The 15,416-nt window shown below is 36.4% G+C and overlaps 1 protein-coding gene across 2 annotated transcripts in view; it reads left to right on the forward strand.

Moving 5' to 3' along the window:
* ESF1 (ESF1 nucleolar pre-rRNA processing protein) overlaps positions 1-15,362 on the forward strand; it is a 98,966-nt gene extending 83,604 nt beyond the window's left edge. For both annotated transcript variants that reach the window (XM_020986195.2, XM_020986203.2), the window contains exons 12-14: positions 5,231-5,307; positions 12,164-12,310; positions 13,210-15,362. In XM_020986195.2, the coding sequence (XP_020841854.1) occupies positions 5,231-5,307; positions 12,164-12,310; positions 13,210-13,503 (518 nt within the window). In that variant the 3' untranslated portion in view covers positions 13,504-15,362. The remainder of the gene's footprint in view (positions 1-5,230; positions 5,308-12,163; positions 12,311-13,209) is intronic.
* Positions 15,363-15,416: the final 54 nt, after the last annotated feature.

Below are 15,416 nucleotides of genomic sequence, written 5' to 3' on the forward strand. Positions count from 1 at the left end.
CAGTATCTTCAAATTGTGAACATTTTAGAGATGAATTAGCAAAAGTTTCCTGGGAAAATGAATATAAAATTATCATGACTTTTAAAATGTCATTCTGAAAATTCTGTAATGTTTCCTGAAAATAGATCTTTATACCTGGGCTTACTTTTTTTTTCCCAAGAGGGAATTTCCTCAGGAAAAATCTGGGCATTAACTGTCTTCTACCTTGTTGAGATCCACCTTGTGCTATATTTAAGTATCTTTCCATAGAGTAGTATTAAGCCTTTTCTCTCAAACGTTAACCTCAAAACTCTAGAGTCCCAGAATCCTAAAATCCTCTTTACCTTTTTTTCCATATCCCCCAATTTTTCCTCTCACAATTCAAATCAAAGAAAGAGCAGATAAATGTATGTCTCCCTTCATACTGTATTTTGTAATGATTACCTGAGAAGTATGCAACATGGAATGTAATAAAGATTTACTAGTAGTCAAATGGATTTAGTTGGGGACAACCTTCAGTAACTTTGTAATTCTGAAGAATCCCCCCCAAAATTTAAATTTATACTTACCAATATCTGTAAGCTATAAAGAAGAATAAATAGAGAATAATGGGAGCAGTATTGTGAATTCTTGAACCAGGATAATGATGTTTAGAGAGGAACTTAATCAGTTAACAAAACTTGTTGTAGACCCACTGGGTTTAAGGCACCATAGTAGGCAGTACTATGAAGAGTTGGAATTTGGATTTCACCTTTTTGTAGATTTATTTTTATTATGTTGAAATAAAATTACCCAGGTGAGCCATACAGGTACATTCGTTTTTAGTGCTCATTGTAAATTATTTATTGCAAAGACACATTTGGTTTTTAGTACTTAAAAAATAAAGGATATTGAATCAGTTGTCATTTGCTAAAACCAGTAGTACAGTTTGTGGATTATTTTGGCCTTTTTTCTTTTACTCTTTCTCCCTTTTGCTGTTTTCTCTTTGGGCCACTTCATTGCTGAAAACTTTCCACTGGTCAGAAGATAAAAAAGTCAAACTCAGGTAGGATAGTTAACTGATAACAGTTCTCTTTAAAATGTTGAGAGATTACATGAAATAAATCACTATAGCAAGTTTTGGGGGTTATATATTTGTATACTCCCTTAATTATCATAACTAATTACAAGTCATATGTCTAGAAGTACAATTAGAAAATGAGTGTGCTCACAATGAAACTAAACGTTTTATTTTCAAAAATACTTTCAACGTGATGAGCATAATTCCTCAGTGTTTAAATGGTTATCTCTTTTAAGTCCTTTCGTTATGTGGGACAAAGGCATTATAAACCATTTGGATTTACTGTTCCTTTGCCCAAAGCTACTTTATAAAGCCAAATAGTTAAACATAACCTCCAAAAGATAGGAAAATTAAACTCATTGATACTAGACTTCATGTCTGACCCTCCTTAGGTTATAATTTAATATTAACACTTTAAATTTGTTTAACTTTTTTTTCTTCAGTGATGAACTTTGTGATTTTTTTCCTAAATTTCCTATAAAATGCATACCAAATAAAATTTTTAAAAATATACTTGCTATGGTTTCAGAAACTCTAATGGCTTTGGTATTTATTATATTTTTTCACAATTACTCAAGAATTTTTCTTATTGCTACATAAAGATTTTAAAAAGTCTATTTTGGTTTATTAATTTAATTGTTATTTTTAAATGAAGTAGAACTAAGGTTCTAACTTTATTTTAATGTGCTTTGTTTTGTCCTAAACATTTTATATATTTAATAAACCATTATTTGGTAGGGACAAATGGGTTTTCCATCTCAAGTAGCCCAGAAGAAACTGCATCATGCATTAGTTATAATTCAACAAGAATTTGTGAGACAGTTGCTATATGCTAAGCACTAGGGAGACAGAGCAAGATAAAACAAAACAAAGAGCTAAAGGAATTTCCATCCTTATGGGGAAAACAGCATGTACAAATATAAATAAATACAAAGTAATTTCCAGTGAGAGAAGGCACAGATCTAATACGAAAAGCAGTTTAACAAGAAAACATGGATACTAGTGTGTGCAGTAGAAGGGGTAGAAAAGGGTAGGATCAGAAATTGAAAGGGATGGAGACTGACATAGATGGGTACCAGTTAGTAGGGACTGGCAGTTAGGTTTTGTGTCCTACAAATTGCTAGGATTCCACGTGGATTTGTAAGGGCAGTAGATTGTCACACCCTTTACAGCAGCAGTGATAATGTTAATGGCTTTCATTGGTCATGTATTTGTAGTCATGCACTTTATACATTCAGAATAAAAAATAAGGAAAGGAAATTCTAGGAGGCGAAAGTGTGAGATAATAGAATATTCGGTAAGGGCGTTTTTCCTTTTTGAAATATTTCAGAGAAGGTCATAAGAGAAGAAGAATGTTGGAGTAGAAAAAATGAATTTCTAGATAGGAGCTAGAGCTGCCAGCTGGACAAGAACTCTTACCCATATGTATGTAAAGTGTTTTGCAAACTTTAAAACCTATATAAAAGTCACTTATTATGATTATTAGCTGCCCTTTTTCAAAAGGAGTTTCCAATTTTTTTTCAATTTTTTAACATTTAGAAGTTTCCAATTTAGCTAATTTGCTTTTTTCTATGAGAAAAATTCTGTGGTTTTTATCATGAAAGTCAGAGGCAGGGCTACAGGTATTTGATTTACAAAAATCCTATTTGCATATGAGATTCCTGAAGGCAGTCTACTCAGTGAGGAGGAAATACTTAATATTAATAAATCTGTACCACTTTTATTGTTTGTAATTTTTTTCCAATTTTTGCTGTACTTAATTGAGTTTCATACTTTCAAATCTGTAAAATTTTTGACTTAGTGTAATCAGTCCAGATGTACTTCTTTTCAGTGGTCCTAGTAGATGTAGTTCATTACATGCCAATGGAATCATTAAAGAATAGAGATAGAGTTTCAGAGCAGGCAGTTTTAATTTCCCTTATACTCTTATGTCCAACCTAAGTTTTGAATGCTTTCCAAAAGAGAAAAAGCTGTTTGGTTTTTATAAATTGAAATCTGTTAGTAAGATCTTGTTAAAAATCTAGAACAGGAATTTACGTGTTGTTGTCTGACAAAACCACTGTCATAGCATATAGTAAGTTCTTTTTTTAGTCTTGCTCCTTTGCCCCCCAAAATTGATCATAGTAAAATTGAATGTAATCTTTAGCCCTGGAAGTCTTTGAGATCCCTTTTCCCCTTGCCTATTCTGTAGTCTTTCAAGTTTATTTTTATGACTTTTCACCAGGTTGTTATAAAACCTGGAACAGCTCATTATGGGCTCTTTGAAATTATTTCCCACAGCTGTATATGAAGATCTTTATCTCTTTTTTTTTTTGTATTAATCACATACAGCCTGATTTTCGTCCCTGCCACAGAACTATCTGTGCACATGCAGCATTCTCACTGACTTCAAAAGAAACTGTTGCCTTAAAAAAAAAATAAGCAGCTGTGTTAGGAGGTTGAAAATCAGACCTTGGTAAGATGAAGTTGAATATAGACACTTGTAGGAAGGATAATCAATCAACAAGCATTTATTAAGTTCCTACTGTTTGCTAGGAACTGTGCTAGATAATAGAGACATAAAGACAAAAATAAGATAGAAGAAAAGGGTATTTTAATGTAGATTTATCATTTTGTGTATTGAACCTGAGAAATATGTGGTAAAGATTTCATTATTAGTTATTACTAGGCTGTAGGCTTACATTTGTCTTGATGAGAAGCACTAAGAAATATATATATATATTATATATATATATATGAACTTCCTACACATACACACACCATCAAAATCCTAACTTATGCTAGAAGCCTTTCTGGATCCCCATTAATGGTACTGCCATCTCTCTGAAATTATCTTCAGTTTATCTTGTTTATATATTGCTGGTACACAGTTGTTTGCATGTTGTCTCCCAAATTAGAGTGTAAGCTCATTGAGGGCAGGGGCTATTTTTGTTTTTCTTTGTATCCCTAGCTCCTAATTCAGTGTAACACATGCCATACATAGTGAATAGAGCTGCTGCCTTTGACTGATACGGTATGTCTGATCATGGACCAGTCATTTAATCTGTCAAAACTCCAGGCAGCTCTGTAAATGTATGGGTAGCAGGAGAGTTGAGCAGTGTCACAGAAGCCAGGGTAGGAGAGAGTACTCAGGAGGAGGACATTGGCAATAGGGTTTTCATCCTACCTATCTGACTGCTTCTTCTCAGCCTCCTTTGCTGAATCATCTTATTCCTACCTACCATGTGTGGGCATCCTGAAAAGCTCAGCCCTGGGCCCTTTCCTCTATATTCTTTCTCTTAGTGATGTTATTAGCTCCTGTAGATTTAATTATCATCTTTGTGTAGATGACTCCCTAATCTAAATCCAAAATGGAATTGTTATTTCTCCCCAAAACTCCTTCACACTTCATCATTCCTGTTGATAAAACCGCCTTCCTGCCACTCACCTGGCTTTGAAACCTTGGAGCTATTCTTGACTCTCTTCCATCTACCTCATTTCACATGTCCATTCATTTGTGAAACCTACCTTCTTGACATCTTTTTGATCAGCCCCTTTCTCTCCACACAACTTCTACACTTTTTCAGGCCTTCACTAAGAGGTTTAAGGACTTCATCAGTGTCACACAGAGTCAGGTCAAGATTTAACATTTGGTCTTCCAGACTCTAAGCCAACTCTCTATATACTACACTACAATGCTTCTCATTTTTTTTTAACATTTTGTATTTTTTTACTCGAGCGTGTCTCATAACCTCCCAGCAGAATCTAAGCTCTTTTGAAAGCAGGAACTGTTTTCATTATCTTTGTACCCCTAGCACAGTGATTCCAAATGGTAGGGGACTAACAAATGCATGTTGAATTTAGATGTCACGGAGTTCAGCATTTCATCTCATGTAGATTGATATGGAAAAGTCCCAGAAGAATTTTTTGGAGTCAAATACAACTAGTAGTGGTTATTATTGTGAAAACATTTATTTACTGAAAATCATCACTGTCTTATTTAAACAAAATGTGGTTCTTTTCCAGTAATTTGGTTTAAAGTCAATGCCTAAGTGACTTCAAAAGACTTTGGGAAAAGAAGTAGAAAGGGAAGATTTGGGGGAAGTATGGTAAAATGCCATTGAAATTCACTTCTGTCTTCCTGGCAGCAAAGCTTTGGTATTCTTAACCTTAAATTCTTTAAAATTCACACATGTCTGATTATTGTTTCAGGCACCAAGAAAAAATCCAAAAAAATCTCCAAGGATGAAGAATCTCCAGAAGAAGAAGCTGAGGTTGAAAGACAAAATGTAAGAATTTGGAGATATCACACCCAATGGGCAATCAGCACGTTTCAGTAAAATATTTACTCTGTGTGCATATCTCAGCAGTGTATCTGAACATAAATGTTAACAAGTATATATTTAACTTTATCTCTTATATGAAAGGGGAGATTTGATCATTATTCATATGTAACAGTATATCCTTATCCATTTTGAAACTATTGGATATTTTCATAGGTTACTGGCCATCTTGGTGTTTCTTGTACATACAACTCAATTTCCTAGGATCTTAAGGGAAGACTAGTATCTCTGGTGGGAAAGCTGCCGAGCCTTTTTACAGGGCTGCTTTCCATCTTTGGTGTCCACCTGCCATCTAGTTCTCAACTGTGGCTCCAACCAAGGGGCCTCAAGCCTGTTTATGAGTTAAAGGGGTGTTTACCTCAAGCATGTGAAAACTTCCCCCAACATAATGGTCAGATAAGAACTGTTTGTTCCAGTGGCCATGAAGGCAGCTGAAGGAGGTGCTATGGAGCATCTGGAGCTTGATTAGATATTGAAGACTCCAAAGTCATCCAGTGCATCCTGAGCCATCATCAGTTGTCTTGATTTTTGTCTTGCCACTGGACTCTGATTTGAGGCTGACAACTTCACACAACTCTTCCTTACTTAAATCCAATTTATGTGCAAGTCAAAAGACATCACCCATACCATTTTACTATTTTTACCTACCTTAAAGTCCTGTGGTGATAGACAAATGACAAAACAGCAGGTACAGATATACCACATGCTGTAGTCACAACCCTGCATACGGGCGGCCCAGGCCATAGTGTCGTCATCTCACTGGACTGAAGCAGCAGTGGGATTTGGCAGTCCCGTGGGCATCAGAGCAGCCTTTTTTAAGGACCACACTGCTTATCTCCTGGCATGAGGAAGGGACTAGAAAAGGTGCCCTAAAAATTGTTTGCTCTCAACCCTGGCCTGCTTACTGTGGCAGGTGGGGATCCCACTCTATAGTCGAAACACAAAAAAAGTACAAAAACGTTTGCAAAGATGATTCTACTCACCACTGGTACATGGAATGAGCATGTGCTTGTGGACAACACAAAATCCAGCAAACCTGAAAGATGAACAGCTCTTGGTTCAAAAGAACTCAGCAGATGTCACATTCACACAGCACCACTGAGTGGAAATAAGGCTGGCAAATGAAGACCAGTTTACCAAAGTTGGAGCTGGATACACATTTTTGTGGAGTGGCTATGATGATGAGGAGCACTGTGAAGCTGGCATAGGTTTTGCCATCAAAACTCATCTAGTCAAGTTTGTATGCCTCCCAGAAGGAGTGAATGATAGGCTCGTGATAATGTGACTGCCACTTGCAGGAAAGCACCACACCACCATCATCAGTGCCTATGCTTCTACCATGACGAGCCCTCATCGGGTCAAAGAGAAATTTAATGAAGACCTGGAGACCCCTTTCATCAATATGCCAAGAGAGTACAAGCTTGTAATTCTGAGTGACTTTCATGCTAGAATAGGCTCAGATTATCAGACATGGCAGAGAGTCCTTGGGAGTAATGGAGTTGGAATAGCACCAGCAGTGGTCACTTACTATTTAAGACTTGTGCATCTCATGACCTCATCATCAAAACTGTCTTCCATTTACCTAAACACAATGAAACTTCATAGATTCACCCTCATAGGAAACATTGTCATTTAATAGACTATGCCATTATAAGAAAAGACAGGTTGTGAGAATGACAAAGGCAATGTGTGGTGCAGAATGCTGGACTAATCATAAGCCTTATCCTCTTGGAGCTAAATATTTGCATTCAACGGAAGTGTCCCTAAGGCAAGACAACTACCAGAAGACTTAATGTCAACAGAGTAGAGCACTTCTCTGTGTGGGAACAGTTTGTTGCTGACGTGGAGGGAAAGCTGAGCCAACAAAGGCTGGCAGCAGTGGAGCAGAAAAGGAGTAGGCAGCTTTCAGAGATTTGGTGTACACCATCCCATTTATTCATCTGGGCCAGAACACTCACAAACATCAGGGTTGGTTTAATGAAAATGATGGGAAAATTAAGAAGCTACGAAATGAAAAATGAGAACTCCACAGGGTTTACCAGCAGGGTAGTTTGTCCCTCTCTAAGAAGGCAGCATTTAACTCCATCAAAAGTAAAGCGCAAGCAAAACTTAGACAGATACAGGATTCCTGGCTCAGTAAGAAGACAGATGAAATTCAGTTTTACACCAATAGTATAACAATCCAGAGTGCTTTTATGATGCCCTGAAGGCTATTTATGGGCCAAAGACCTATGCTCCCTTTCAGCTGAGTGTTGATGGAGCCACATTGATTAGTGATAAGGACATGATCCTGGAGAAATTGACTGAACGCTTCCATAGTGTTCTCAACAGACCATCATCAGTCAATGCTGAAGCCACTGACTATATACTTCAGGTTGAAGTCAATCTGTCTCTAGATAAACTTCCAGCTGAAGAAGAGGTTTTGAATGCCATTAGGCTCCTCTCATGTGGCAAAGCACCTGGTGCTAATTTTATTCCAGCTGAGATTTATAAGGCAGGGGATCCACTGCTCATACAAAAGCTGACTGAAATTTTCTGGGTTCTGTGGCAAGAGGAGGTTATCCCTTAAGAGTTTGAGGATGCTTCTGTTTTCCATCTCTGTAAAGGAAAAGGAAGTAAGTTATCCTCTGACAATCACTAGGGAGAGGGGGTGTCTCTCTTAGTCATTGTCGGCCAGATTCTTGCCAGAGTGCTCCTTAATAGGCTTATCTTTCACCTGGAAGATGGTTATCTACCAAGAGCTAGTGTGGATTCAGAAAGGGTCAAGGAATAGGCAATATGGTGTTTGCTGCCTAAGAGCAAACTCTACGAAAAATATCAGGAGCAGAACAGAGGTCTATATACAATGTTCATCAACCTGACCAAGGCCTTTGATACTGTCAGTCTTGAGGACTTGTGGAAGATCATGGCAAAATGTGGTTGCGCAAAGAAGTTAATCAGTATTGTATACCAGTTTCATGACAGCATGCTGGCCCACGTTCTGGATAATGAAAAATGCTCTCGGGCTTTCCCAGACACCAGTGGAGTGAAACAGAGCTGTGTGCTTGTTCCCCAGGATGTTTTCCGACACTTTCAATGAGACAAAAATGGAATCAAGGTGAGCTGCAACAGTGACAGTGAATTATTTAACTTGAAAAGGCTAGATAAGTCAAAGCTAAAGTGCAGGGAGAGTTGGTACGTGACTTTTTGTTCACAAATGATTATGCATTCTGTGCATCTTCTGGAGCTGAGATGCAACAAGGTTTGGATCAATTTTCTGCTGCTTGTGCTAATTTTGACCTGACAACACCAAAAAAAACAGAAGTTCTCTACCAGCCAGCACCACACTATCCATACATGGAGCCATCGGTTACAGCAAATGTAGAAATTTTGAATGCTGTGGATAAATTCACTTACCTTGGCAGTAAAACTTCCAGGCATATACATGTAGAGGATGGGTTAGACACACGTATTACCAGAACTAGCTCAGTGTTTGGGAAACTTTGAAGGAAAGTGTGGAAAAGAAGAGATATTAGACTGCCTACCAAACCGAAGGTCTACAGAGCCATTGTGGTGACCTCATTGTACACCTGTGGAACCTAGACAGTATACTAATCAGTTTTTGTATGAGCAGTGGACCCCCTGCCAGGAAACTGAATGATTTCCATTTGCTTGTCTTAGGATGATTCTGAAGATCATGTGACAAAATAAGGTACTAGACACTGAGGTTCTCTCTCAAGCTGAACTGCCAGGCATTCAGACTCTACTGCAGAGAGCACAACTGCAGTGGGCTGGCCACATTGGTCAAAGGGCAAACATACATTTGCCTAAAACACTTTGACCAAGAGCTCACACAAAGCAGGTATTCACATGGAGGTCAGAAGAAGCAATACAAGGATAATCTCAAGGTCTCTCTGAAGAACTTTGGAATCGATTGTGAAACATGGCAGATATTGGCAGAGGACCACCCAGTGTGGTGTGCCCACATCGAAGAAGATTCTGTGCCCTATGAGCAAAGCAGAATTGCAGTAGCTCAAAAGAAACATGAGACACACAAATTTAGAGACATCTCCACTCAAAATGTTCACATGCACTATTAGTGCCCAACCTATAGGAAAGTCTTTCGAGCTCATATTGATCTGATCAGCCGCAGTCAGACACACTATTCCTTGGCTGCAATATAGTGATATCATTTTGGTCCTCTTTCAGTAAAAAGGACAACAAGCAATTCAATCTCCCAAATTCATACCTTTTCACGAGTTGTGAAACTTTCACAAGTATGTCTCCCCTACCTTGGATGTTTTCCCTACTCTGCTCTTCTTCCTGATTTTCTTCAAGACTCAGTTCAAATCCCACCTTCTACACAAATTCCTTCCTGCATTGTCATTTGTTATCATCGTATCCTGCCTTCTCTCCGAGATTGCCCTCCATTTACCATGTATGTATCTTGTGGGATCAATTATTTGCTTGTCATCTTTCTTATTAGAATGTTGAGCTCTTTGAATCTCTAAGATTTCTGTGTTTTTGTCTTTCTTTATGTTCCTAGATCTTTGCACAATGCCTGATATTTAATAAGCAATTAAATGCTTATCAGCTGATTTACTAAACACATACTAGTGAGTCAGCACACACTTTTATGACCATTAAGGTTAAGTGAAAGTCTTCTATTTTTCTGATACATAATGTGCTTTTACTTTTTTATCTTTTGTTTTTATATCATTTTCATTTCCCAATTATATCCATCCATCATTGCCTACCAAGTAAACTCTACCTTACAGCAAATAATTAAAAAGAAAGAAGAAAAACAATTCAGCAAGACTAATCAGCACATCAACCAAGTGTACCATGATGAGTAGTATTCTATACCCATAATCTCCACATCTGCAAAGAAGGAAGGAGGAAGGTTCACATTCCTATATCCCTTCTTCAGAATCAAGCTTAGTCATTAGAGTTTCACAGCATTCAATTTTAATTCTTTGTTCTTTCTGTTAATATCATTGTATTCATTATGTGTGATGCTTTCCTGCTTCTGTTTATTTCACTTTGCATCAGTTCATATAACCCTAACCACATTCCTATGTGTTCATATTCATCATTTCTTATAGCAAGGTAATATTCCATATACCCTGGTGTATTTTTTCCCATTCCTCAATGGTATCCGCTTTATTTATGGTACTGTGGTGCTATAAATATTTTAGTAGATGGTGAATGCTTTTACTATTGAACTCCTTAAGGGGATGCCTTGTATCTCTAGAATCTCTGGGTCAGAAGATGTGGAAATTTGAGTCACTTTCTTAGGTTAATTTCAAATTGCTCTCCAAAATATTTGTACTAATTCACAGCTCCATCAGCAGTGTATTTCTAATATATTTTCATAATGCAGTTTTACTTAATAAGAAGGTATCTGTTAGATTTGTTCACTATATACCAGAACTTAAAATAGATATATAAGATGTATAAGGTACAATTTAATTACTTCGGCTACTTAAAGTTGGAACTTGGCAGTATAAACAGTGCTGAATTTTGCATTTTGAGATTCTGGTGTCTTTCAAGAAAAGTCACTAATAATACAGAAATATTGCCAAACACTCAGTTAAAAACATGAAGTGCAGATTCAGGCAATGTATATTCGCCTAAAAGAGAGACGACTAAGGAAACTATTGCTTTAATCTTGGTTCTGTCAGCTATGTGAGCTTAGGCAAATCACAAACTCTCAGGGCCCCATTTTCCTCATTTATGAGCAGAAAAAGGTATTGGAATATAAAATCTCTTCCATCTTTAAAATGCTGAGAGTCTATGACTTAGGCACTATTACTGCCAACCTTGTTAATAGTATCAAGTTATAAATCACATAAAATGAGTTATAGGTGCCAAAGACAAACTGACAAATAAGCATTTCTCTATCCACAGTGCTCTATCCACTGCGCCACCTAGCTGCCCTACAGCCCTTTTATGACAGGAGAGAGACACACAAAGACAAAAAGAGAAATTATCCTATAAATTTAATTGATACAGAAAGTATCACGATATTATTATTATTCAGATTGCCAAGAGTTCTAAAATTTTCTTTTTGAAACAGCTCTCTTAATTCTTTAAATAAAATAAGGGTAAATGAAGATTTAAATATCACTTTATACTTAATTTTGTTCCATTATGTGTAATGGTATTTTAACATTCTTCTATTTATACCCCACATTAAATACACAGAAAGGATAAAGTCATTTTTCTTCAAAGACATTTTCCAACTTGTGTAAATTCAGAGATCAACATGTTTAATTAGTAAGGATGAAATGTTTAATCATATAGTCTCTGGGATATAACATTTATTTAGTGAAAAATAAAATGGAAGTCAGAGGGTAAATAGATATCATATTAGAGAAATAAATTATCAATTCCTGTTATTCAGAAAATCAGGAATATGAGAGAGGTTAATAGCAACATAAAATGCCTTGTGGTATCAGGTCACATTTCCTAGTTCACAGAGTCCTACCTGCAACGATTTGCCAGCCTAACTCTTTGTTTTAAAAGGGGTGTGTGTGTGGGTGTGGGTGTGTGTGTGTTTAGTGAAATGCTCTTTTGTTTTAAAATACAGACTTCCCCCCTCACCTGTTCTCAATGCTATAGTAGCTTCAAAAGACTTTTTACATTGTTGCAGTTTGAAGACTTCTGGTTTTCTTTATGATGGTCTGTAATCAGTTTACAAATGACAAATGTTACCCTGGAGCTTTAATGATTGAGTTCTCTGGTTATAGAGGGGACATCTGTGTCCCATACTCTATTGGAAGGAAATGTTGTCTATGTGAACTGTTCCTTCTTGCAACAGGCTGAAATGGCTTTGCTTATGATGGATGATGAAGAGGATGGCAGGAAACACTTCAATTACAACAAGATTGTAGAGCAACAGAACCTGAGCAAAAAGAAAAAGAAAAAACTCATGAAAAAGAAGGAACTATTGGAGGATGACTTTGAGGTAACCTAAGGGACATGCAAGTTAAATCATTCTTCAGTAGGTCAGCACTACTTCTGTGTAGAAATCCATCGTTTTTCTAAGAAAAAATTAAAACAAGAATAGGTTTGCAGTCAAAATCTTCAGTAATAGAGCTCCCTTGATAGGTTAATAGTCAGGTCTAAAACATCTCATGATCAAATTAGATTGTCCATAAAACTCAATGTGACTTTTTACTGACTTCTGTATTTTTTTGTTTAAAGTTAGTGCCACTGACCCATATTTAGTAGAGGGATATTTTGATTTATTTTTCCATTAATAATGATGTTGCTGTAAGCTATCTACACTTTCTTCCCTTTTGGAGGGGGGAAGGAGGAGGGTGTGTGTTTGCGCCTGCTTGTGCACGCTTGCAGCCTGCAGCATATGTTTTCAAAGTGGTTTGTGGCAGTTAGTTAGAGGGCAATCTGTGGATGTGGAAGAGTGAGTTTCTCTTGTGAAGATTAATGACCCACTTGGGGAATTTATCCATTTATTACCTTGACCTCACTAACATAATATATTAACTTATGGTTCTTACCTTTTTAATCCTTTTACTTACACCTTAGTTGTTGGTGTTTACTGACACCAAATCTAATCAGACAAAAAAAAAATTAGATTTAATGTGCTTAGTTTTACTCTTGAATCAAACCCCAATTGAAGAAATTTTTAAAAAGATTATAGATGCCAGGAAAAGAAAGATAAATTATTTTAATACCTTCTCTTTATCCCTGACACTCTATTAGTCAACGTAGGGGGGGGAAGAAAGTGAAAAATTATGTGGTTCCTACTCTCAGAGATCTTTCAGTCTGCTAGGATTTGATCCTTGACATTTGTTATTGCTGGATCATTTGAATTGATTTTATTCTTTCTGTTTGAATTTGCAGGTAGATGTTTCAGATACTCGGTTCCAAGCAATGTATACTTCCCACTTGTTCAACTTAGATCCTTCTGATCCTAATTTCAAGAAAACAAAAGCTGTAGAAAAAATCCTAGAGGAGAAGGCTCGACAGAGAGAACAAAAACAACAAGAACTTGCAAAGGCAATAAAGAGAAAAGAGAATGACCTGCAAAAGGAAACAGCAAAGAAATCCATAGATCCTGCTTTGTCAATGCTAATTAAATCTATCAAAAGCAAAACACAGGAGTTTCAAGCAAGGAAAAAACAGAAAGTCAAATAACTTGTTTGCTTTGATGCATCCTAAATGCATTTTCCTAAATTGAAAGAAAAAATTATTTTTAATGACTGAAGCTCTTTCTGGCATAGGAATTAAACTTTGATCTTGCTGACTGTTTTGATATTTTGATATTTTTCTCCATGAAGCATAGATTTAGAGCTAGAACAAGTCTTCGAAGCCAGCTTCTCCATTTTGCAGATGAGGGAACTGAAGCCTGGCTAGGTTGTGTCTTACTCAGCTAATAAGGGCAGAGCCTGGATCTGGAGAGGAGGAGCCCCAAGTCGGACCCCATCTCTCCAAATCCAGCACACTTTCCAGTGTACCATTTGCCTACAGGTTTTGTGTCTTTATACACAAAAATTTCTTATTTAAGTATATATATGAAATTGAAATTTTATGTTTTTCATAAAATCAAGTTGGATATTAAGTGAGAATCAGCAAACTAAATTTTAATGTATATTTAAAATTTTAATTTCTGAAGAATTGGAATTCTATAGAATCTTACATATATAAGCTTGTTAGGGCTAATTTGATATTATTTATTTACTGTGGCAAATTATCAACAGATCAGTCTGTTCATAGTAATCTGGAAGTCTCTTAAGTTAGCTTTTTTATCAAGCCTTAAAGGGTAGTCAAGAAGACATTGTATCCAAGTAGACAGAATACTGGCCTTGCAGACAGGGAGACTTGGATTCAAATTCTGCCTCTGTGATCCACAATTTAGTCTGTTAACCTCTCTGAGCCTCAGATAACTCTCTTAAACTTATCCAGTACATTCTAGACAGGTTGCAATCTGTAATGGTGGTGCAAGTTCCCACTGTTAGTTAATAGACTGATAGTTGGCCTATTGACATCTTTTGAGGTAGTAACCTAAGACCTTTCTTAGAAACGTACATATATGGTTCTTATATGTTTTTTATGAATTTAAATTTTTCAACAAACATTTGAAGTCTTTTTGTTCACTTGTTCTACTTTAAGGAAGCAAGTCAGCAAATGGTAAGGAAGTGGATTGTAGATGACTTTTTGAAGAAGCTTGGCAGAGAAGGGGAGAATCAAGTGGGAAAGGAGCTAGACTGAATAGAAGGATCAAGAGATGTCTCTTTTCTCATTTATCTGTTTTTAAAAAAAAATTCCCTAGGGGAAAAATCTGGAAAATGAATTCAAACATGAGAATAACATAATGAAGATGAAAAGCAAGTTCATATTCTAATAACTATATTTAAAATGTTTGTGAAGTCTTTTCCAGTGATTTTTCTTTTTGCAGTAGTGGAGAGTTTTTTTGTCTGACCTTCAGCTTTATGATGGAGTACTTTTAAATAGGTGGGTGTGCTGCTATAAAACTTAAGAAAAGTTCAGTTTTTAATATTTAAAATCTTTGGTCTCATCTGTTTTAGGTCTTATCAACTAATAACTGACCACTTGTAAGAGTCAATATTGCACTTCAGTAATATATGCACAAATAAAATCGGAATGGTCAGTAGGAGCAAATACTAAATGTGGGAGTTTCAGGAATGCAAAAGGAGTTTGGCTGGTTTTGTGGGTTAATAGTAAATGTGGCATATTTTTAAAATTCAGGCTCGCAGATGTAGCATAATTTTGCAGTGTATGGGGATGCAAAACTCATTAGTGTGGTATCAAAGAAAAAAAGCCTTTGAGCAGGAAAAAAAGACGGAACATTTGAATTGTTTATAGCTAGCTGCCAGAACTTTGGAATGCCTGAAAAGGGAATTGTTTTTATTATAAAGCAGTGACACTATTAAATTACCCAACTGTATTTACCAGTTGGCTCTACTCAGTTTGGCTTTACCCATTTTACCTTTCCATCTGTCTATATTAAATCCTAACACTTGCTTAAATACTCATCAGTGACTTTAATACATTTTATAATTAATTTGTTTATGAACAGTTTACGATAG

This window comes from Phascolarctos cinereus, unplaced genomic scaffold (assembly GCF_003287225.1).
Source record: "Phascolarctos cinereus isolate Bilbo 61053 unplaced genomic scaffold, phaCin_HiC Scaffold_2;HRSCAF=192, whole genome shotgun sequence".
NCBI classification, from domain to species: Eukaryota; Metazoa; Chordata; class Mammalia; order Diprotodontia; family Phascolarctidae; genus Phascolarctos; species Phascolarctos cinereus.